The sequence below is a fragment of the Anomaloglossus baeobatrachus genome, chromosome 8, assembly GCF_048569485.1.
Source record: "Anomaloglossus baeobatrachus isolate aAnoBae1 chromosome 8, aAnoBae1.hap1, whole genome shotgun sequence".
NCBI lineage: Eukaryota > Metazoa > Chordata > Amphibia > Anura > Aromobatidae > Anomaloglossus > Anomaloglossus baeobatrachus.
The window spans coordinates 119,284,836-119,310,021 of NC_134360.1; the positions used below are offsets into that span (position 1 = coordinate 119,284,836).

The 25,186-nt window shown below is 45.0% G+C and overlaps 1 protein-coding gene across 1 annotated transcript in view; it reads left to right on the forward strand.

The window, feature by feature from the left end:
• MYH9 (myosin heavy chain 9) overlaps nt 1-25,186 on the forward strand; it is a 329,257-nt gene that overhangs the window by 173,325 nt on the left and 130,746 nt on the right. Inside the window, exons 13-18 of the mRNA XM_075321969.1 lie at nt 153-326; nt 406-579; nt 2,666-2,780; nt 15,800-15,993; nt 16,081-16,202; nt 21,247-21,316. Coding sequence (XP_075178084.1) covers nt 153-326; nt 406-579; nt 2,666-2,780; nt 15,800-15,993; nt 16,081-16,202; nt 21,247-21,316 — 849 coding nt within the window. The remainder of the gene's footprint in view (nt 1-152; nt 327-405; nt 580-2,665; nt 2,781-15,799; nt 15,994-16,080; nt 16,203-21,246; nt 21,317-25,186) is intronic.

Here is a 25,186-nt window from a genome sequence, read left to right on the forward strand (position 1 = left end):
GGTCAAAATAGGCTGGGGGCTGAAGGGGTTAAACAATATTTTCTAGGTATTCTTCTTTAAGGGTAAAAAAATTATAAAACTGCTTTTGTAATAGAAATTAAGAATAGAAACGTCTGAAAATTTTTATGGAAATTTTTTTTGTTTCTTTATAGCTCAACTCATTTGAACAGCTGTGTATCAATTACACAAATGAAAAACTGCAACAGCTATTCAATCACACAATGTTCATACTAGAACAAGAGGAGTATCAACGCGAAGGGATTGAGTGGAATTTCATTGACTTTGGCTTAGACCTTCAGCCTTGCATTGACTTGATAGAACGACCCGTGAGTTAAAGAACTTCTCAATGTAATACATTTTTCTTTAATTTTCATGATCACAGAATTTTAATACTTTGTTTTGAAGGCTGGTCCCCCAGGTATACTGGCGCTCCTGGATGAGGAGTGTTGGTTTCCAAAAGCTACTGATAAAAGTTTTGTGGAAAAAGTTGTTCAGGAACAAGGCTCCCATTCAAAATTCCAAAAGCCCAAACAGCTGAAAGATAAAGCGGACTTTTGCATTATACATTATGCTGGGAAGGTAATGTAAATTCCTATGTCGTGTATCTCTATCTCTCTCATCATGGTCATAACACTGCTGTTTAGTTGGTCCCACTAGAGGTTCTGCAGTTATTAATATGGAGATTGTGAGATGGAGTATTAGGCTGAAATGCGTTCCAAGACAGATGTACATAATGCCCGTGGGTCTCCCAATCTAAACTCTTCAACCTTATGTGCCTGCTCGATAGTGCATAGTGACGAATTGTCTAAATTTGGCTTTCTGTGAAAATATCAGTCTACTCTAAATGATAAGCTCTGGATCCATCAGAGTGTATTCCAATCAGTTTGCAGGTTCTTTTGTGCAAAAATCCTAAATTTTGATAGGTATAAATCAGCTTAACCCCTTAACGACCGGGCAGTAATATTACATCCTAGTGGTCAGTGTTAATACCTGACGGCTGCTGCTGGCAGCCTGCGGCGATCCACGCACGTCGCCTGATTTGTATAGCTAACATGTGTGGCTGGCAGGCACGAGTAGATCTGCAATCTGCCTGTTAACCCCTTAAGTGTTGTCAAAATTTGACAGTGCCATTTAAATCGTGGTCGTGGTAAAACTTTATTCACTGGCCACCACTGGAACTTGCGTGACGTGATTACGTGGAGCTGATGGTTGTCATGGTAGCACAGGGTCATATGTTGACTCCTGTAACTTACGTGACTCCGGTCTTGTAACCAGCAGCCGAGTACTGCAGGTTACAAGAGATGAATATTTCTCTTGATCTGAGCGGTGCTGCCCTGATTAAGAGAAAACAAGCGATCAGATTGCTGATTTTTTTTTTTAGCTCCCTAGGGAGACTAGTAAAATAAAATAAATAGTAAAAAAAAAAAAAGTTTTGAAAAATTAAAAAATAAACCTAAAAGTTTAAATCGCCCCATTGAAAATTAAAGGGTTGAAAAAATATCAAATGCTCAATCTATCAAAATCAATTAATCTCCTCTGTACACGGCGTAGTGGTAAAAAAAATTCCAAACTCAGGTTTTTTTGGGCGCCACAAAATGCAAGAACAGGCGATCAAAAGTATGCGCAAAAAAGGTACCATGAAAAACGTCAGCTTGAGACACACAAAATAAGCAGTCACTGAGCCATAGATCCCGAAAAATGAGAACGCTGCGAGTCGCGGAAAATAGCACAAAACGTGCGCCACTTTTTTTGGACAAATGTCAGATTTTTTAACCCCTTAGATAAAGTAAACCTATAGATGTTTGGTATGTATGAATTCGCACCGACCTGAGGCATCACACAGACATCATTTTTACCAGATAGTGAATAAAATATCCCAATGAAATTGCACCTTTTCCACATTTTAAATTTTTTTTTTTTTTGCTGTTTTCCAGTACACTATATGGTAAACTCATGGTTCCATTTAAAAGTTCAACTCGTTCCACAAAAAAAAGCCCTTCTATAGCAAGATTAACAGAAGAAATAAGTTACGGCTCACAGAAGGAGTGAAAAACCACAAAACGGAAAATTAGCCGGGGGTGGAGGGGCTAAACAATTGTGAATTATAAACTACCAATTTTGCAGAGTGACAAATATTCCCAGGATTCTGCAGTCTGTCTATGGTGAGGTACAAAGACTGTAGAAGTCAAACCACTTAGTTTGACACACATTGCAGAAATGGGGGGGCGGGGGAACAAACTCTACAGTTAACTGTGTTTTTGTGATTGAACAGACATTTTAACAATGCTCCGATCTCTCTTTCTGGAGGTATCTTAAAGTAGTATACTCGAGTGTTTTTGATTCATCCTTAAATTAGTTGCAGTATCTGTTGGCTCCCAGTTGCCCATACATCGGCAATATAAGCCCTGATTGGCACGTCCATGGCACACAAGATGTCTGTGATGTGATATCTTGACTCCATCCTAAAGAGGTTCTGTGTGCCCTGAATGCTGTTAGCCCGTGTCTGCAGAGGACGCAGTCAGGATTTCTTGTTAATCCATGGGTAGCTATGGATCTTGAAATGCAGTAGTGGTAAGCAATAAGTGTTTCATGTTTGCTTATGTTAGTACACAACTAGGTTTGAAAGTATAGAACCCCTTTAGCCTTGTCTTTCTCTTCTCTATAGGTCGATTACAAAGCTGATGAATGGCTTATGAAGAATATGGACCCACTTAATGATAATATTGCCACACTTCTGAATCAGTCCTCTGATAAATTTGTGTCAGAACTTTGGAAAGATGGTGAGAAGTAATTATAAGTGTGCTTTTTATTTATTTAACCTTCCCCTCTCAACACCTAGAAAATGACAACCACACTATAAAAGCTGTGCGAGTGTTAAAATTCCTGTTCACTCTGCTCTTCTGTTTGCAGCTTCTTTCTTTCAAACGTTATAATTTCTCCTTTCCAGTAGATCTACAGAAATGGCACCTATCTTGAGGTGATTCAAAGTAGCAGGTATTGTTGTGCATGGTGTGGTGATTCACCTGCCTGTCTGTTTGGTGTCCGTCACAAATCATTACACACCAGTCCTGAAAGTGAAGTCCATCTCTAAGCACCATTCTAGAATTCAAAGAACGGAACAGCTTAAATGCCTGCTGCTTTTAAATGTTTACACTGTATTATGTAGAACACTGTTGGATTATGTATTTGGAGGTTTTGTTTGGTGTGGGGGAGGGGGATGAGGGGTTAGTTTGCCCATTTATCGCTATAAGGCTGCTTTCACACATCTGGTTTTAGCAGTGCGGCTAAATCCGGCTCTAAAACCTATGCAACGATGCGGCAAACCGCATCCTTTGCATAAGTTTTTACATGCGTCCCGTCCGGTTTTTGACGGTTGCGGCACGCTACTGAGCATGCGCAGTGCAAAAAAAACACATGCGGTGGCCAGATGCAGTTTTTGGCGCATCGCACCGCATTCGGCGTCCATAGGCATGCATTGGAAAAAACGCCGCATCGGCTGGATGCGGCGCGATGCGTTTATTTTATTTTTTTTGCCGGACAAAAAAAGTGCCAGGCAACGTTTGATCCGGCCGCCGCATGGGCTAAATATGCCGCATCCGGCAAAAATTGGACCGAACGCAAGGCCAATGCGGCACAATCCGGTACTAATGAAAGTCTATGCGGAAAAAACTCAACCGGCGGCAAAAAAATTCGGTTGCATTTTTTTCTGCAAAGAGCCGGATTGTGCCGCACAGCCAAAACCGGATGTGTGAAAGCAGCCTAAAAGACTCCTTTGGAAAACATTCCATTTTTGTTGATAAAATGTTATATTCACAGGTCAATTTATGCCCAACCTGGAATTTGTGTTTCAACATGTACAATGTTTTAATTGTCTCTGGTACTGATAGGAGACCTGTTTCCTACTCATTGACCTGGTATTTTCGGAGAGCAAGTCTTCCATATAATGCATGTAAGAGGTGATAATGTGTCTGCCTTAAACCCTCTGTGAAAATGCAGTGAAAGAACTTTACACTAATTTCCATACTACCAGAGAATAAAAAATGTTGCACTAAAGTCAATAAAGCATGAGCAGCTGTATCACAGTATAATTTATATCATTAATCACCAAATTCACTTTGCATGGGTTGCTACTTATAATAGTTTGATGTTTGAAACTTGTTGGCTTTATAACCTTGTACAAGTGATTATATTGAATGATTGGTTTAGAGGTTTACTTTTTAGCATTTTTTTTTCTTGCGCTAAACCACTTGCTACATTATGGCTATTAAACATGATACTTTTTGCCCATTGATGTACTGAAATGACAGGGTTTTTTTTTGTTTTGTTGATCTGGACATGTGGGGTAATAGTTGCTGCAGTGTAGAATAGAACATGCACAGTGGTGTGATAGTTAGCCCCCTTCCTGATTTTATTCTTTTGCATGTTTGTGACACGTAAATATTTCAGATCACGAAACAACGTTAAAATATTAGACAAAGGTAACACAACACAAAATGCAGTTTATAAATGAAGGTCTTTATTATTAATTGAAAGACAAATCCAAACCTACAGGAACCTGTGAATAAGTGCTTTCCCCTTTTAACTAGAGTTGAGCGGACTGGCAATAATCCAGGTGCGGCGGGTTGATAAAAGTAGTCCGGATCCGATCCGGAATCCGGGCCCATATATGTGAATAGGGAGCTGAATCCAGAGAGAGAGAGAGACGGATCTGCTGCTCAAACCGCGCGGATCCGGATTTTGCCGATCCGGGTCCGCTCAACGCTACTTTAAACCAAATAACTGATTAAGCCCCTCTAAGCAGCAACTGCAGTCAAGTGTTTGCGATAACTGACAGTCTTACAATGCTCTTAAGGAACGTTTGCCAACTCCTCTTTGCAGAATTGTTGCAATTCAGCCACATTGGAGGGTTTCCGAGCATGAACAGTCTAAGGCTATGTGCGCACGTGTGCGCTCTGCACCGCACCGAAAAGGTGCGCTTCAGAGCGCAGCTGAAAAGCTGTGTTCTGAAGCGCATGGTGCCGGCGAGAACGTGCGCTCTGCCGGCAGCTCCTGCCATAGACAGAGCAGGGGCTGCCGGCAAAGCGCACGGAAGAAGTGACATGCTGAAGCGCTGCGTTCTAATATGCCACGTGCGCACGGCCCCTGCACAATCTCCATAGATTGTGCAGGGGACGCAGGACACATGTAGTTACGCTGCGCTACAAAGCGCAGCGTAGCTGCATGAATTACGCACACGTGCGCACATAGCCTAAAGGTAACGCCATGGCATCTCAATGTCTTTTAAGGTCAGGACTTTGACTAGACTACTCAAGTCTTGATTTTTATTTCTTTTAAGCCATTCAGAGGTGGACTTCTGGTGTGTTGGATTATTGTCCTGCTGCATAACCCAATTGTGCTTCAGCTTCAGGTCATGAACATATGTCCAGATAGTATCCTTCAGGATTTTTTGGGAGACAGCAGAATTCATGGTTCCATTTACCACAACAAGTCTTCCAGGTCCTGAAGCAGCCCCAGACCATTACACTACCACGCCCGCATTTAACTGTAGCTTTTCTGAATTGCTGTTACTTCTGCTCCTGATGTAATGGGTCATACACCTTCCAAAAAGTTTTGAGATTTTTTGTTGCGCACAAGTCCAAAGTAGACTCTCAACAGTGTTGGGGATCAAAATGTGGCTTTTTTTTTTTTTTTTTCAAAACTGAAACAAGCCGCTTTTTTCTTTTCTCTCCTCCTTCCCTCCCCACTCAGCAGTGTTTTTTGTCTTAAAACTCTGCCATGCAGACCATTTTTGCCTAATCTTTCTAATGATGATGTCATGAACAATGGGCTCTACTGAGGCAAGTGAGGTCTGCAGTTCTTTTGGATGTCATCGTGCGGTCTTTTGTGACCTCTTTTTGTCTTCTCTGTGCTTTTGGTGTCATTTTGGTCAGCTGCCCACTCCTGGGAAGGTTCACCGCAATTCCATGTTTTTGCCATTTGTGGATAATGGCTGTGTGGCTCGCTGGAGTCCCAAAGCTTTAGAAATGGCTTTATAGCCTTTTCCATATTGGTAAACCTCAATTACTTTGTTTCTCTTTTGTTCCTGAATCTTTAGATTGTGTCACAAGGTCTAGGTTTTCAGGATCTTTTGGTCCACTTCAGTTTGGCAGGCAGGTCCTGTTTAACCCCTTCACCCCCGGCCACTAAAACACCCTAATGACCGGGCCATTTTTTGCAATTCTGACCAGTGTCACTTTGACAGGTTATAACTCTGGAACGCTTCAACGGATCCTGGCGATTCTGAGATTGTTTTTTCGTGACATATTGTACTTCATGTCAGTTGTAAATTTAGGCCGATATTTTTTGCGTTTATTTGTGAAAATTTAGGAATTTTGGCGAAAATTTTGAAAATTTCGCAATTTTCAAACTTTGAAAATTTATGCCCATAAATCTGAGAGATATGTCACACAAAATAGTTACTAAATAACATTTCCCACGTGTGTACTTTACATCAGCGCAATTTTCGAAACAAATTTTTTTTCCGTTAGGAAGTTAGAAGGGGTCAAAGGTCATCAGCAAATTCTCATTTTTCCAACAAAATTTACAAAATTTTTTTTAGGGACCACATTACATTTGAGGTGACTGAGAGGCCTAGGTGACAGAAAATACCCAAAAGTGACCCCATTCTAAAAACTACACCCCTCACACTGCTCAAAACCACATCCAATAAGTTTATTAACCCTTTAGGTGCTTCACAGGAACCAAAGCAATGTGGAAGGAAAAAATGAAAATTTTACTTTTTAACACAAAAATGTTACTTTAGCCATAAAATTTTCATTTTTACAAGGGAGAAAAGAGAAAGTACACAATACAATTTATTGTGCATGTTCTCCTGAGTACGCTGATACCCCATATGTGGTAAAAATCAATTGTTTGGGCGCACGGCAGAGCTCGGAAGGGAAGGAGCGCCATTTGAATTTTTGAACGCAAAATTAGCTGCACTCATTAGCGGACGCCATGTCGGGTTTGAAGACCCCCTGAGGTGCCTAAACAATGGAGCTCCCCCACAAGTGACCCCATTTTGGAAACTAGAGCCCTCAAATAATTGTTCTAGATGTTTGGTGAGCACTTTGAACACCTGGGGGCTTCACAGAAGTTTATAGCGTTGAGCCGTGAAAAGAAAAAAAAATTTTTTTACAACAAAACGGTTGCTTCAACTAGGTAGCTTTTTTTTTCACAAGGGTAACAGGAAAAAATGCACCATAAAATGTATTGTGCATTTTCTCCTGAGTACGCAGATACCTCATATGTGGTGGAAATCAAATGTTTGGACACACAGCAGTGCTCGGAAGGCAAGGAGCGCCATTTGAATTTTTGAGTGCAAAATTAGCTGCACCTGTTAGCGGACGCCATGTCGGGTTTGAAGACCCCCTGAGGTGCCTAAACAATGGAGCTCCCCCACAAGTGACCCCATTTTGGAAACTAGAGCCCTCAAATAATTTTTCTAGATGTTTGGTGAGCACTTTGAACACCTGGGGGCTTCACAGAAGTTTATAGCGTTGAGCCGTGAAAAGAATTTTTTTTTTTTTTTTACCACAAAACGGTTGCTTCAACTAGGTAGCTTTTTTTTTCACAAGGGTAACAGGAAAAAAAGCACCATAAAACGTATTGTGCAATTTCTCCTGAGTACGCAGATACCTCATATGTGGTGGAAAGTAATTGTTTGGGCACATGGCGGGGTTCAGAAGAGAAGGAGCGCCATTTGACAGCAAAATTGGTTGGAATCATTAGCGGACGCCATGTCACGTTTGGAGACCCCCTATGGTGCCTAAACAGTGGAGCTCCCCCACAAGTGACACCATTTTGGAAACTAGAGCCCTCAATTTTTCTAGATGTTTGGTGAGCACTTTGAACACCTGGGGGCTTCACAGAAGTTTATAGCGTTGAGCCGTGAAAAGAAATTTTTTTTTTTTTTTACCACAAAACGGTTGCTTCAACTAGGTAGCTTTTTTTTTCACAAGGGTAACAGGAAAAAATGCACCATAAAACGTATTGTGCAATTTCTCCTGAGTACGCAGATACCTCATATGTGGTGGAAAGTAATTGTTTGAGCGCATGGCGGGGCTCAGAAGAGAAGGAGCGCCATTTGACTTTTCAAACGCACAGACGCAGTGCACTGATCGGTCGCTGCAGGACGCACGGTCGGATGCGATAAAAAAAGCGTCGGGGATACGTAAAAAAAAAAGTCACGCCAAAAATTGACCATGGATGCAGATACGTTATGTGCATCCCTGATCAGCGCTTGGCGGGATGCACGGACGGATGTGATACAAAAAGCGTCGCAAATACGGAAAAAAGTCACGCCAAAAATTGAGCAGGGATGCCGATCCGTTATCTGCATCCCTAATCAGCGCTCGGCGGGACGCACGAACGGATGCGATACAAAAAGCGTCGTGAATACGGAAAAAAGTCACGCCAAAAATTGACCATGGATGCCGATCCGTTATGTGCATCCCTGATCAGCGCTTGGCGGGACGCACGGACGGATGCGATACAAAAAGCGTCGGGGATACGGAAAAAAGTCACGCCAAAAATTGACCATGGATGCCGATCCGTTATCTGCATCCCTGATCAGCGCTTGGCGGGACGCACGGACGGATGCGATACAAAAAGCGTCGGGGATACGGAAAAAAAAGTCACGCCGAAAATTGAGCAGGGATGCCGATCCGTTATCTGCATTCCTGATCAGCGCTTGGCGGGACGCACGGACGGATGCGATACAAAAAGATTCGGGGATACGGAAAAAAAGTCACGCCAAAAATTGAGCAGGGATGCCGATCCGTTATCTGCATCCCTGATCAGCGCTTGGCGGGACGCACGGACGGATGAGGTGTAAAAATGGACAGGGGATACGGAAAAAAAAAAAAGTTATACTCACAGTACCCACAGGACTAGCAGGAGGATCACTGACCAGAAGAGCTGCAGAGGAACAGATGGCAGAGAGATGGACAGCTTTACAGGAGCAGCAGGCAGATCAGCAGAATGCCCAGGAAGGACCCAGCGATGGACGCAGATGTGATCAGGCCGGTGAAGACAGGTAAGAGGACGTCGGGGGAGAGCAGAGGGGGACAGGGGGGGGGGGGAGAGCAGAGGGGGGGGTGAGAGCAGAGGGGGGGCTGAGAGCAGAGGGGGGAGCAGAGGGGGAGGGGGTAGAGCAGAGGGGGAGACCGGAGAGGGAGCTGCAGAAGCAGAACAGAGATAATGGGGGAGGCAGTCAGAGGGGGGGGTTGGGGGGAGCAGATCGCGGGGGGGGGCACGGCAGGGGCTATCACGGCAGCGCGCAGGGGCACCACGGGAGCGCGCACGGGCTGCAAAGTGAGCACAGTACTCACGTGCAGCAGCAGCGGCGGCGTCAGCGGCGGTGGCGTGGTACCACAAGTACCAGCCACTGCACGCTGCAGACATGTTGGGGGAGGGCTCGCAGCGGCAGGGGGCATATCGCAGCAGGGAGGCAGATGGCAGCAGGGGGCAGATTGCGGCAGGAGGCAGATCGCAGCAGTGGGGCACATCATGGCAGAGGACAGATCGCAGCAGTGGGGCACATCATGGCAGAGGACAGATCGCAGCAGGAAGCAGATTGCAGCAGGGGGGCACATTGTTGCAGGGGGGCAGATCGCAGCAGAGGGGCAGATCGTGGCGGGGAGCAGATCGGGGGGACACATCGGCAGGGGGCAGGGCCATCACAGGAGCGCGCAGGGGCTATCAGGCGCGCAATACTCAAGTGGGGCAGGAGCGGCGATCGGGCGGCGGCAGCAGCGTTGTGTGGTACTTCAAGTACCAGCCAGTGCACGCCGCAAACATGCTGGGGGAGGGCTTCCCAAACCAACACAGGCCTGGGGAGGCGGTCACCGGCAGATCAGACCGCCCCACTGCACACTGATTGGAGCGATTGCGCGTCATAGCACGATCGCTCCAATCAGTGCTGCAGGGGCTGGGGGCGGCATGTTTGAGGTCCACCTATGATATGCTGCAGCAGCTGCGGCATCTCATAGCTGGATCTCACAGGATCGCACTAATTCGGGCATTATTTTTGCCGAAATTAGTGCGATCGATGTGGTTGGCGGTTCAGATTTGAACAGCCAATCACATCGATCGTCGATAGGGGGTGGCGATGCCGCCCCCCCTGGGGTCAAGCAAAGGTCCCCTGCTGTAAGAAACAGCAGGGGACATCATTTGAAAGCCGTTGCTATGGCCACGGCAATCAAATGAAGTTTAGGCCGTAAAATTACGTCCCTGGTCGTTAAGTCACGTTAAAATAGGACGTAATTTTACGGCCCGCGGTCGTGAAGGGGTTAAGTGATTTTTCTTAATTGAGAACAGTTATGGTAGTAATAAGGCCTGGATGTGGCTGAAGAAATAGAGCTGCCCAAAGATGTGATAAAATTAGTTAATTTGTTTGTAACACAGCAGAAAGAACCGGTCCCAGCATAACTTAAGGCAGGTTTATCAGTATGTGAGATGCAATGTCAGACCTGATCTGGTGTAACTTCCCTGCATGGTTAGTGTTTAGTGTTGAGAGTGGAGCACAGATAACAATTATTTTACAGACTAGAAGGTGGCCCGTTTTAACGCATCGGGTATTCTCGAATTTACGTATTGTGTAGTTAATGTATGATTATATATATATATATATATATATATATATATATATATATATATATATATATATATATATATATATATATATATATATATATATATAATATATAATATAATATTTAGCTGTACTACCCGGCTTCGCTCGGGTTAATAACTGCTGTTAACAAAATAGACTATTAACAAAAATGTATTCTGCACACAAAAACCACAAAACAAATAGATAGAAATGTAATTATTAAATTGTTGCCTATATTAACCAATCAGAGCTCAGATGAATTAACTGTAGAAAAATAGAAGCTAAGCTGTGATTGGTTGCTATTGCCAGCCTGATAAATCTCCAGGCAACAGAAAGCCCTCCCCCTGACAGTATATATTAGCTCACACATAGACAGGTCATGTGACTGACAGCTGCCGTATTTCGTATATGGTACATTTGTTGTTCTTTGTAGTTTGGCTGCTTATTAATCAGATTTTTATTTTTGAAGGATAATACCAGACTTGTGTGTGTTTAGGGCGATTATGTGGCGAGGTTGGTGTATGTGTGGTGAAATGTGTGCTGAGGGTGGTATATGTTCAAGCATGTGGTAGTGTGTGGCGCATTTTGTGTGTGTGTGTTCATATACCTGAGTGTGGAGAGTATCCCATGTCGGGGCCCCACCTTAGTAACTGTACGGTATATACTCTTTGGCGCCATCGCTCTCATTCTTTAAGTCCTCCTTGTTCACATCTGGCAGCTGTCAATTTGCCCCCAACACTTTTCGTTTCACTTTTTCCCCATTATGTAGATAGGGGCAAAATAGATTGGTAAATTGGAACGTGTTGGGCCAAAATTTCGTCTCACAACATAGCATAGCGCTGCCAGGGATAGTAACTGTCTCTCTGTTTCTCTCCCATTCTCTGTCTGTCTCCCCCTCTGTATATATCTGTCTCTCTATCTCTTTGTCTGTCTCTCTTTCCCGGTCTGTCTCTTTCCCTGTCTGTCTCTTTCCCTCTGTCACTTTCACTCTTTCCCTCTGTCTTTTCCTGTGTCTCTCTTTACCTGTCTGTGTCTGTCTCTTTACCTGTCCGTGTCTGTCTCTTTACCGGTCTCTCTTTCCCTCTCTTTCCCTGACAGTCTGTCTTTGTCTGTGTCTGTCTCTGTGTCTGTCACTTACCCTGTCTCTTACCCTGTCTGTGTCTGCCTCTTTCCCTGGCTGCATTGTGACACACCAACATTCCATATAAGGGCGTGGCTGCGCATTCTTCTGAAGTTCTGGCTGCACTGTGGCTCCCAGCTCCATTCACTTTAATGGAGTCACGTTCTTTGGTGAATAACTGTAAAGCGTGGGGTTAAAATTTCCCCTCAAAACATAGCCTATGACGCTCTCGGGGTCCAGAAGTGTAAGTGTGCAAAATCTTGTGGCTGTAGCTGCAATGGTGCAGATGCCAATCCCGGATATATAAAAATATAGATATATAAAAATATATATATATATATATATATATATATATATATATATATATATATATATATATATATATATATATATATATATATATATATATATATATATATATATATATATATATATATATATATATATATATATATATACTATTTCTATTATCTACATTATAATATAATCTATTTCTATATCTATTATCTATATTATAATATAATCTATTTCTATTATCTATTATCTATATTATAATATAATCTATTTCTATTATCTATATTATAATATAATCTATTTCTATTATCTATATTATAATATAATCTATTTCTATTATCTATATTATAATATAATCTATTATCTATCTATCATATATATATATATATATATATATATATATATTTGTGTGTAGTTGCCAAGTGTTTGTGTAGGGCGCGGTAAATGTTCTGGGTGTTGTCTGGGTGGGGGGGTGAGAGCGGTGTTGTTTGTGTGTTGCATTGTTTTTGGAGTGCTGTGTGGGGTGCGTGTGTGTGTTTTGGGGGAGGTATGTTTTGTGCAATGTGTGTGTTGCGCGGTATGTGCATAATTTGTGCCACGGTGTGTGTTGTGTGTGCGGCCGTCTGTGTAGGGTGGTGTTTGTGGTTCCCAGTGTGTTTTGGGGGGAGGTGTACACCCCCCATCGTGGTCCATCCCCCATACTGCGAGCCCCTCGGAAAGGAGTATAATAGGAGGATTATAATAGAAGTATAATGGGAGTTGTTGTCCTGGGGGGGAGGTGTACAGGTGCCCAATGTGTGCGGGGGGCGTGGCCGAGTGGGCCTAGTGTGCGGGGGGCGTGGCCGAGTGGGCCTAGTGTGCGGGGGGCGTGGCCGAGTGGGCCTAGTGTGCGGGGGGCGTGGCCGAGTGGGCCTAGTGTGCGGGGGGCGTGGCCGAGTGGGCCTAGTGTGGGGGGCGTGGCCGAGTGGGCCTAGTGTGTGGGGGGCGTGGCCGAGTGGGCCTAGTGTGTGGGGGCGTGGCCGAGCGGGCCTAGTGTGCGCGGGGCGTAGCCGAGCGGGCCTAGTGTGCGGGGGGCGTGGCCTGGCCAAACGGTTAATCCATGTGGGGGGGCGGGGCTAGGCCGAGCCCAGCGGCCAATCCGACGGTTGTCACATTACACACCCTTTATCAGCTGTCCTCTGCTATACTGTCCTCCCCTTTTCTGACAGCCTGTTCAGAGAGGAGCGGCTCAGTTGTTAGTAAATGGCGCTTTTGACTGCTGAGCTCACTGCTCAGGGCAATTTGTACTCCCTCTGCAGTCTGATCAGAGGACTGTCATTACATCTGGCATGGGAATGCACCAGAACAGGCAGGTGATTCCTGTGACACAATGACAGATTGCTCTGCTCAGTTCAAAGTGATCACATGTTGCCCAGAGCACAGCAGACTAGTGTGGATTATTGACACCTTTTGAACTCCTGATTTCTAGACAGGCGGTAGTGGTGACATTGCTTTGAGAGAGCTGATGGAAGGATTTGCAATATGAAAGGTCTAAAAGCTGTTCTCTCCACCCACAGATGGAAGGGACCTCATCTGAAAAGTACTAGTCATCTCTGCTCTCCTCACAACACTTTTCAATCATGCAGGAGGTTAAAAGGGGTTGTCCGGTCTACAATAAAGTCTGCAGTCACTGCATGTGACTACACACTTGTGATTCCTCCCAGCACTTGCACTGGACGGGAGTATGCATATCGCATACTTGACTGGTGCAGACACCGGTGGATCCTTGTAGCACACAGTGCATGAGCTGTGAGGATTCACAAGTCTGTATTCAGATGCAGTGACCAGACTTGGTCTCTGACATTCTTGCATACCAAAAAAGCTTCTCTAAGTGAGGGTGGAGTTGTGTTCTTCTCCCACTGTGTTGCTGCCTTTTTGGTTGGGAAACTTCATATTGGCGGATTAAGGCTTTGTGCGCACTAGAACTGTGAATTTTCTCAAGAAAATTTCTTAAACTTCTGGGAGTGGAAGATTTCCGGACCTCCTGGAATAAATCCGCGGGTAAAACGCACTAGTGCGCACATAGCTTAAGTGCAACTCTCCCCTTCCTCATGACCTACCGTGAAAACTAGAACACCAACTTAGAAAGATTAGATTAATTAATTAAAATTTAACTCTGTCTCCGTTGTAGCGATATTGTGCTAAAGTGTGTGTGTATTCGCGTTCGCGCGCGTGTTCATATGAAAAGGTTTGGGCACCCCTATTAATGTTGACCTTTTTTTTTTTTTTTTTTTTTTTTTTTTTTTTTATAACAATTTGGGTTTTTGCAACAGCTATTTCAGTTTCATATATCTAATAACTGATGGACTCAGTAAAATTTCTGGATTGAAATGAGGTTTATTGTACTAACAGAAAATGTGAAATCTGCATTTAAACAAAATTTGACCAGCGCAAAAGTATGGCCACCCTTATCAATTTCTTGATTTGAACACTCCTAACTACTTTTTACTGACTTACTAAAGCACTAAACTGGTTTTGTAACCTCATTGAGCTTTGAACTTCATAGCCAGGTGTATCCAATAATGAGAAAAGGTATTTAAGGTGGCCACTTGCAAGTTGTTCTCCTATTTGAATCTCCTATGAAGACTGGCATCATGGGCTCCTCAAAGCAACTCTCAAATGATCTGAAAACAAAGATTATTCCACATAGTTGTTCAGGGGAAGGATACAAAAATTGTCTGAGATGTAAAATGACAGTTTCCACTGTGAGGAACATAGTAAGGAAATGGAAGAACACAGGTACAGTTCTTGTTAAGCCCAGAAGTGGCAGGCCAAGAGAAACACTTGCTACCCACAGTAAAATTTGGTGGAGGTTCCATCATGCTTTGGGGCTGTGTGGCCAATGCCGTCACCGGGAATCTTGTTAAAGTTGAGGGTCACATGGATTCAACTCAGTATCAGCAAGATTCTTCACAATGTGCAAGAATCAGTGACGAAGTTGAAGTTGCGCAGGGGATGGATGTTTCAGCAAGACAATGATCCAAAACACCGCTCCAAATCTACTCAGGCATTCATGCAGAGGAACAATTACAATGTTCTGGAATGGCCATCCCAGTCCCCAGACCTGAATATCATTGAACATCTGTGGGAGGATTTGAAGCGGGCTGTCCATGCTCGGCGACCATCAAACTTAACTGAACTGGAATTGTTTTGTAAACAGGAATGGTCAAATAGACCTTCATCCAGGAACTCATTAAAAGCTACAGGAAGCGACTAGAGGCTGTTATTTCTGCAAAAGGAGGATCTACAAAAAATTAATGTCACTTTTTTGTTGAGGTGCCCATACTTTTGCACCTGTCAAATTTTGTTTAAATGCGGATTGCACATTTTCTGTTAGTACAATAAACCTAATGTCAATCCAGAAATATTACTGAGTCCATCAGTTATTAGATATATGAAACTGAAATAGCTGTTGCAAACACCCAAATTGTTATAAAGAAAAAAGGTTAACATTAGTAGGGGTGCCCAAACTTTTTCATGACTGTGTATATATTGTGTGTGTGTGTGTGTGTGTGTGTGTGTGTGTGTGTGTGATCTCTCAACTATTACACGATGTCCAGTTCAATCTGAATAATTTGAAAGGTTCTTATCAAAAGAAGTTGCAATGTTTGTTACTGTGTTTTCTGGCAACAAGAAATGCAGTTTATGCTTTTAGAAGTTGTAATTCTTAGAGTTGTTTTCAATCATTGCAGTGGATCGTATTGTCGGCTTGGATCAAGTCGCAGGCATGGGTGATTCGGCATTGCCTGGTGTTTTTAAGACAAGAAAAGGAATGTTCCGTACTGTAGGACAGCTGTACAAGGAACAACTGTCTAAACTTATGGCCACACTAAGAAATACAAATCCTAACTTTGTACGTTGCATTATCCCAAATCATGAGAAAAAGGTATGTTATGACACCATTTACTATCAGTACAAAGATTGTAGTAATTATTGTAAACTTGAACTTTTTATTTTCTCCTCTCCTTTCTAGGCTGGTAAATTGGATGCCCACTTGGTACTAGATCAGTTACGTTGTAATGGGGTGTTGGAAGGCATCAGAATCTGCAGACAGGGCTTTCCCAATAGAGTTGTTTTTCAAGAATTTCGTCAAAGGTAGGACACAGAACCACTTTGTATAACATTATACAATAGTTTGTTACTTAACCTAATGTCAGGGGAATTATAATTATTAGAGGAAATATTTTTTTTTCCTTGCAAAATTGTTCCACTTAAAACATTGTTTGTTTTGATATGCATATTTTTTGGCTTTAAGAAATAAGTGTGTGTGGAATGTCTGATTATAAAGTCTCCGTTTTCCAAAATCCCTGACCTTCATTGTTTACCAAGCACAGGTGCCATACCGTATTTTTCGGACTAGAAGACGCACTTTTTTTTTCCCCCCCAAATGTTGGGAAAGTGGGGGGTGCGTCTTATAGTCTGAATGTAGGGCTGCAGGGAAAGAGGGTGGAGCGGGTCATTGGGGGCACAAGCAGGCTGCAGCAGCAGCGCCTGCTGTGACCACGTGCGCCCGCTCATTACATATGCACGCCCATCCTCCCGCCCATCTCTCTGCGCTGAAGCCAGCGTTGACAGGTGGGTGTGGTGATGGGCGGGAGATGCGCGCTCGCTAAACAGCCAGCTGCATGATCACCCCAGGCAACTACAGCCTGGAGTGATCATGTGTGGCTGTATTCACTGCCCCCTGCGCATAATCATCAGCGCGGGGTGCGGTGAATCAGTATAGCTCACCGGTCACTTCCCTGCAGCACCGCAATCTCCTCCTGTCTGTGCCGGCAGCGCTGTGTGGAGCCGGCCACGATCCTTGCAGCATTGGGATGTCCTCCTGTCTGTGCCGGCGGCGCGGCTGCTTGCGGACACGTGTGCACAGCGATGATATCGCTGTGAGCATCGCTAGTCTCCACACCGTGCCACCGGCACAGACAGGAGGACATCGCGGTGCTGCAGGGATCGTGGCCGGCTCCACACAGCGCTCCCGGCACAGACAGGAGGAGGAGCGATACTGCGTGGAACGAGGAAAGGTGAGTATAAATGCGTTTTGGTTTTTTTTGTTTTTTTTTGGTTTTGTTGTGTGCCACAGGATGCAGGACATAGAGCAGGATGGGGGGGTATATGAGCAGGATGGGAGCACATACCAGGATGGCAGTATATAGCAAGATGGGGCTATACCAGGATGAGGTGTGTGTTATATTAATTATGGCAGGAGGATCATTACCAGGATGGGGTACCTTCGTAGAGAATTTAAGGACATTACCCGCATAATAGTGTAAGCAGCAGATCCTCGCCCTATAAGTGTCATTTTTTTTGCTTAAAATTATTTTCCTATTTTCCTTCTCTAAAACCAGGGTGCGTCTTATGGTCCGAAAAATACGGTATATTTTGTGTCTCTGCTTCGTTATTAAATGAACAACAATGTGTTGATGAAACACTGCCTTTTTCAGTCATTTAACAATCTCCTCTTTTCTACGGATAGGCAAGGCTTATACTACCTCTTAAAACTTCAATACTATGAATTCCTATAAAATCATGTCAAATATTTACAGGCTTACACATAACCAGATTGGCCAGCACACTGCAATTAATGTATAGATGAAGTCCAATTGCTGTAAACATTAGAAACAGAAGGTATTTGATTAGCGTTTTTTCATCAGAGTGCAAAAGCTACCCAACCATATCACTGGGTACCTAAATATAGATGGTCTGATCACTTATGTCATACCTCGAAATTTGCCATGCCAGGCCCCATCTTGGTGTGGTTAGATAACTTTTGAGTGATTAGAAGAAAAGAGGGGGGAAAAAATGCTAAAACAGTACCTTTTTTTTTTTTTTTTTTTTTTTTTTTTTTTTTTTTTTTTTTTTTTTTAAAACTAGTGATGGGTGGACCTGGACTGTAAAAGTCCGTAACTGCACGGTTTCAAAAGTATCCAAGTGTCGGGGCCAGGCCCAGAGTTCTCAGGGAACTCCAGCTAATGATCCAGCAACTATATGGAAATAAAATAAATAAAGCAAGAGCCCTATACGTGGTCTCCCGACACAGTTGTAACTGCTTCCAGGCCGCTCACTTTCTTTTGGGTCACTCATTAGCCTCATTCATATCCACTGCTTCCCTCACCCACTGGCCGTCCTAGCGTCTGTGATTGGTTTTTAGTCAGACAGCGCCCCCAGCCTGTGTAACCGTGTCTGACTGCAACCAATCACAAACCCTGTCTGAGAGTCACTGTAGATTGGAGTAATAATAAAGAGAAGAAATTGGCGTAAGGTCACCCCCCAGATGGGACCCAGCACAGATAAAGCATATGGCTACAGGCTGTAACCCCAGTCATGCACTTATCTTGGCTGTATCAACATAAGGCTATGTGCCCACATGGCCTATTTTCATGCAGTTACGCTGCGATCTGCACCGCAGCGTAACTGCATGCGTCCTGCGTCCCCAGCACAATCTATGAAGATTGTGCCTAATCCATGCCCACGTGGCGTATTAGAACACGGCGATTTGCCAAATCGCTGCGTTCTAAGAAGTGACATGTCACTTATTTCGTGCGCTTTTCATGCAGCCCCCGCTCTGTCTATGGGAGGGCCTGCATCCAGGGCGCATGAAATCTGCTTTTCAGTACAGACTGTTTCTGCAGCGATTTGAAGCGCACATGTGCTGTTCAAATCGCTGCAGAAATTTCTGCAGGGACAGAACGCAATGTGGGCAGATGGCCTAAGAGGAACCGCATGCAGCTCCTTTTTTGTTTACATTTTTACATTGTATGTGGTTTCCCCCTCCCCATTTTGATACTCAGCCACGCTAAAGCCCAACAACTGGGCATTGGTATTCCCAAGCTGGGGAGACCAATGCTTATTGGGCCCCCAAGCCGAAAAATAGCCTGCAGCCACCCAGGATTGTCTCATCCATTAGTTGTGACAATCCTGGAACTTTACCCAACTCTTCCTGATTTCCCTGGTGCTCTGGCAATTGAGGTAATCAGGAGTTAACAGCCCACAGCTACCACTGAGCCCTAGATTAGTAATGGGAGGTATCTGAGACCATGTCACAATCAACAGTCTGTAAGTGAAAAGAAATACACTAAAAATCCTTTATTTGAAATTAGTGAAAGGGCGTGTTTTATTTGTATTTTAACACCCAAAAAACCCATGTGTGACATCCACACGAGATCTTACAACTATTCCAGCTCTGCTATATCTGAAGGCATAGCAAGCGCCCATAGAACGTGACCGCAAATAACCTGAGTGTCGCCACTCATGGTGCGGCTCAGTCTCTGCCTGAAGCTCACAACAGGCAGTCAGGTTCTATGGCTGCGCCTTCAGATGTAGCAGTGTTGGAATTATCCTAGCACTTTCTGTGGATTATGTTGGACTTGAGCGTTTTGGGGGGTTAATAAATTGGTGAAAGAGGGTGGGGTTTTTTTTTTGTTTGTTTTCAGATAACTTTTTGGATATATTTCTTTTCACTTACAGATTAGTAATGGGAGGCATCAGGACCCCCCTCATATCATTAATCTAGGGCTTAGTGTCAGCTGTGGACTGTAAACCCCTTATGACAATTGCATCCGCAACAGGGTAATCAGGATGAGTCTGGTAAAGCTTTGGGATTGTTGCATCTAATGGATATGACAAAGCTGGGCAGCTGCAAAATACAATCTAGTAACCCGCAGACAGTGTCAGTGATTGCAAGCAGTACGACATGCGCTGGGGTGTGCTGTCTGACTGCAAACAATCACAATCCCTTTTTTACTTGCTTTCCTCCCCCCCATCTCCCCTTCTTCCTAAAATAAGAGAATAAAAAAGTAAATGTCAGGAGGTTCATACCTCCTAAACAGTCTACATGGGCATGCAGATCAGCGTTAAAATAAATATAAAGGGTATCCTATTTAAGAAAAACTGATTTCTATGCAGTTAGTGTAATGGAAATCTATCGCAAGGTTTTTGCCAACTAATTTGAGCAGCGTAACTTAGGGGCAGAGAGCCTGATTGCAGCTATGTCACTTAGGCTACTTAGTGCCTTTTTAGATCACTTTTTAATCAGCAGTAGATTCTAATTATTACAGGACTACTTGGCGTGCCGCAGGTAGTCCAGCATATTCATGAACTCTGTATAACGGCTAGATCTGCAGAAGAGAAAACATTGATTTTATCAAAATGACAGCAAACCGCTCAGTAAGTGGCCCATTGCTGGAATCTGGGTCTGTCTCTACAGTATGCTGCCATGATGGGGGAGAAAACTCCTGGTGACAGATTCCCTTTATGCAAAAAGAATGGTTAAAGCTGTTAGGCTAGGTGTAAACAGGTTTCTGCAATGTAATCTGAAGACAGCATTCTGTAGGAATTAAAACAGCATTCAGCCCTGTTATCTTTAATTTTTTTTTTTTTTGTTTTATACCGGCAATATTAGTTAAGCCTCTTACATGGAAAGCCTGTTGTGGGTGGATGCAGCTCCAAGAGCTCTGCTACATAAAAAAATAAAATGTTTCACTGTTGGACCGGCTGCACACAGTAGTCTTAAGTAATACATAGTTGGACTTTGAGCCTCTTTACTACATCATGCTGCTCTAAGATGAAGTAGCAAAAACCTGACCAATTCCCTTTTAAATGGAACCTGTCACCAGGTTTTTCTCTTGAGCTGTGTCCTCCAACAGTGTGCTGTTATATACAGTATATAAGAGCCCAGGCCACTCTGAAAAACTTAAAAAAAAAAAAAAAAACCAAAAAACCTTTTATAATACATGGCGACTGGCACCGGACCACCTCGTAGGCGTCCTCCTGCCCAACCCCTTAGGTGACTATTATAAAGGTGTTTTTTACTTTAAATAGAGTGGCTAGGGCTCTTATGCAATATTCTAAAATCTGTGTATATAAGGGCTCGCTGGTGGTGGCTGCAGCTCATAAGGGAAAATCCTGGTGACTGGTTCCTTTTCAAGTCTAAGATCTATGGGTAGTGCATTGATCTCATTGAGACTTTGCCTTCAGGGCATATTTTAAAAGAGCGGAAGCGTTGCCAGTGTGAGACATGTAATGGTTGAGCCTGTTCTCCTGATCTCAAAAAAACATTGGCCCAGAATAGGTTCCAAGCACAGAATAACACTTTTTAAGGATGTTTGATTCTCACCTTTATTACCCAATCTTTCTTTTTAAGATATGAAATTCTCACTCCAAATTCCATTCCCAAAGGCTTCATGGATGGAAAGCAAGCATGTGTCCTAATGGTAAGTAGAATGTGCCTATTTGTACAACAAATTGTTCCATTACCACACTTGGTGCATAAGTATTTTAAATGTGGTGGTTTTTTTTTTTGTTTTTTTTTTCTTTTAGAATCATAAAAATGTGCATAAGGGCTATAAAGGTCATAAAATAACATTTCTGCCGAATCGCTTAGTCTCTATCGCAGCCATTCGTGTAGTTGGAATTTCTGACAGGAGTTTTAATATCTAAAGTGTTGGTTTACGAGAGTCAGGGGCGTAACTACCGTGGTTGCAGAGGTCGCCATTGCGACAGAGCCCGGCAGCTTAGGGGCCCGCTCTGCAGACCACGCGGCCACTATATATACCGATACTGCTGACACCGGGCCCCCCATGCCCTGTGTAATCGTTCTCCACCTGTGAGACTGCTGTGCTGAGAGCGCAGGACGAACTGCTGTCCACACTGCAGTGTCAGCAGCTTCTCACTGCAGTGCGGGCAGCGGCGGGGATGACAAGCGCTGCTGTCAGGTTAGGTGAGATTACCTGCTTTGACAATCTCCTCTCCTGACGTCGGCGCTGTCACTGCCTTCTATGCCTGCCGCGTTCTCACATCACGTCTCGCGGGCAGCCCGAGACTGTCACTAGTGATGACGACACGGGCTCCCGCGATTCTTCGCTGTGAACGCGGCGGACAATGGAAGTCAGTCACAGCGCTGACGTCAGGAGTACAGGTGATCGTCACAGCAGGTAATGATCTCATCTAACTTCCTGATGGCAGCGCTAGTCATCCCCTGCAGTGACCTGGGCTGACCCATTGATGTTAGCTCAGGTCACTGCACTGCTCTCCCAGCCAATGGGGAACATTCTGTTCATTGACTGGGACAGTGACTATGGTATGGATCATCGTGGGACCCCCTTATTGGATTACACCAGACCTGGATTTGGTTGTTCTTTTCAATAAATTGGTGAAAGAGGGAATGTTTTGGGGAGTATTTTTTCAAATAACTTTTTTTTTTTTTTATTCCTGACTGAGTTAGTGATGTCATGGCGTCTATCAGATACTCGACATCACAAAGCCCAGGGCTTGATGCCAGGTGACATTACACATCTGGCATCAACCCCATATATTACCCCATTTGCCACCACACCAGGGCAACGGGATGAGTTGGGGCGAAGTGCCAGGATTGGCACATCTAATGGATGAGGATGAGGATGGGGGGTATATAGCAGGATGGATGGGAGTATATGAGATGGATCATAAACAAGACAGGAGGATCGTTACCAGAATGGGGTACCTTTAGTAGAGAATTTGGGGACATTACCCCCATAAGTGTCAGCTGCAGATCCTCGCCCCATAAGTGTCATGACCACATCTTTTGGTTAAAATTTGAATTTCCTCCTTTAAAACCACGGTGCGTCTTATGGTCAGGTGCGTCTTATAGTCCGAAAAATACGGTCTTTCTTCAGCGCTCTATTGGGAGACCCAGACGATTGGGGTATAGCTACTGCCCTCCGGAGGCCACACAAAGCACTACACTAAAAAGTGCAAGGCCCCTCCCCTTCTGGCTATACCCCCCCGTGGTATCACGGGTTCTCCAGTTTTCAAGCTTTGTGCGAAGGAGGTCAGACATCCACGCATAGCTCCACAGATTTTAGTCAGCAGTAGCTGCTGACTATTTCGGATGGAAGAAAAGAGGGCCCATATAGGGCCCCCAGCATGCTCCCTTCTCACCCGTGGATGGTGTTGTAAGGTTGAGGTACCTATTGCTGGTACAGGGGCTGGAGCCCCACATGCTGTTTTCCTTCCACATCCCCTTGTAGGGCTCTGTGGAAGTGGGATCCTGCCGGCCTCTAAGCTCTGACGCCGGGCTCCATCCACAGACCCAGTTGAACCTGATGGATACGGAGCAGGAGTACAATCAGGGACATGGCCCTGCATCATACAGGTACTCTGTGTCCCCGGCAGGCACAGACACACTCCGGGCTGGCTGGGTGTTGTAGTGCGCCGGGGACCGTAACGTTGGAGTTAGTGTTCCTACAGTTTACTGGGGGACTTTGTGTTGTGGGAACGCAGCGCCGACCCCCACTGGACCGGGCGGCGCTGCTGTGACTTGTGGTGCGCCGGGGACACGCCGACCGCGCTTTTACGGCGGCGGCGTTTATAAATCCAGTCCCCGGCTTTTGCGGCCTAGCTCCGCTTCGTTCCCGCCCCCACCCTGTCAATCAGGGTAGGGGAGAGACGCTGTTTCGCAGCAGCGACGAGGGCTGGAGCCTGATTTACATGCTCCAGCCCTCTCACTAGGCACAGAGGGAAGCAGGCTTCCCGCTCTTAGTCAGGAACGCCCAGGGCCCGCCCCCCCTCCTCTCCCAGGACGCCGGCAGCCATTACATGCAGTCTGGCTGGAGGAAGGACGCAAGGCTCTGGGAGACCTGGACTAGGGGGCTTTTGGAGAACACACACCCGCTCTTAAGCGGGCGGTAAGCGGCATTTCAGCTGGCCCCTCTAGTGCCTCAGTGTGTATTGGTGTACTGTGTCACCAGATATATATATTTAGTTATTTCTTGCACTGTGAGGTCGCTTCCTGGCTAGACCCCAGATCGCTCTGAGGAGGCAGCAACATGTCATCCACAAAACGCAAGGCTGCCAAGGCTAGGGCTGTGTACACTGCGTGTGCTGCATGTGGGGCTGCTCTACCAGCAGGTTCCAAAGACCCCCATTGTGTGCAATGCTCAGATCCGGTGCTGCTTCGCCAGCCGGAGTCCGGAGGGGTAGTGACCCAGGCTGAGACGCTTGTAAGTCCTGCCCCGGTGTCAGGGACAGACTTTGCAGTTTTTGCTGATGGAATGTCTGTGACTATGGCAAAGATCCTTGAAACTTTGCAATCCATGTCTGGGGCTCAGTCTATGGACACGGCGAGGTCTCTGTCCTCTAATCCCCCTCAGTTGGAATTAGTCCAGACTGCAAGGGGGTCCCCGGCTTCCCAGGCTGAGTATTATGACTCAGATGATAGCCCCAGCCACCCTAAGCGAGCTCGCTGGGAAAGACCCTCAACGTCTTCACACTGCTCAGGGTCTCAGCGCAATCAGTCGCCCTGTGATGCGTCTGAAGAGAGTGATCAGGAGTCTTATCCTGGAACCCCTCTCAATCTGGATACCCCGGATGGGGACGCCATGGTAAACGATCTTATCTCAGCCATCAATAGACTGTTGGATATTTCTCCCCCAGCTCCTTCTGCAGAGGAGGCAGCTGCAGAGCAGGAGAAGTTTCGTTTCCTCTATCCCAAGCGTAAATTGAGTGCTTTCTTGGATCACTCTGACTTCAGAGAATCAATCCAGAAACACGACGCTCATCCAGAAAGGCGTTTCTCTAAACGTTCTAAGGATACACGTTTTCCTTTCCCCCCTGATGTGGTCAAGCGCTGGACCCAGTGTCCAAAAGTAGACCCCCCGATTTCCAAACTTGCAGCTAGATCCATAGTTGCAGTGGAGGATGGCGCTTCACTTAAGGATGCCAATGACAGACAGATGGACCTTTGGTTAAAATCTGTCTATGAAGCTATCGGCGCGTCGTTTGCTCCAGCATTCGCAGCCGTATGGGCACTCCAAGCTATTTCAGCTGGTTTAGCAAAAGTGGATGCTATCATACATCCAGCGGCGCCGCAAGTGGCGTCCCTTACCTCGCAGATGTCTGCGTTTGCGTCTTACGCTATCAATGCGGTCCTAGAATCTACCAGCCGCACCTCAATGGCGTCCGCCAATTCGGTAGTTTTGCGCAGAGCCTTGTGGTTAAAGGACTGGAAAGCAGATGCTGGTTCCAAAAAATGTTTAACCAGCTTGCCCTTATCTAGAGATAGACTGTTTGGCGAGCCATTGGCTGACATCATTAAACAGTCCAAG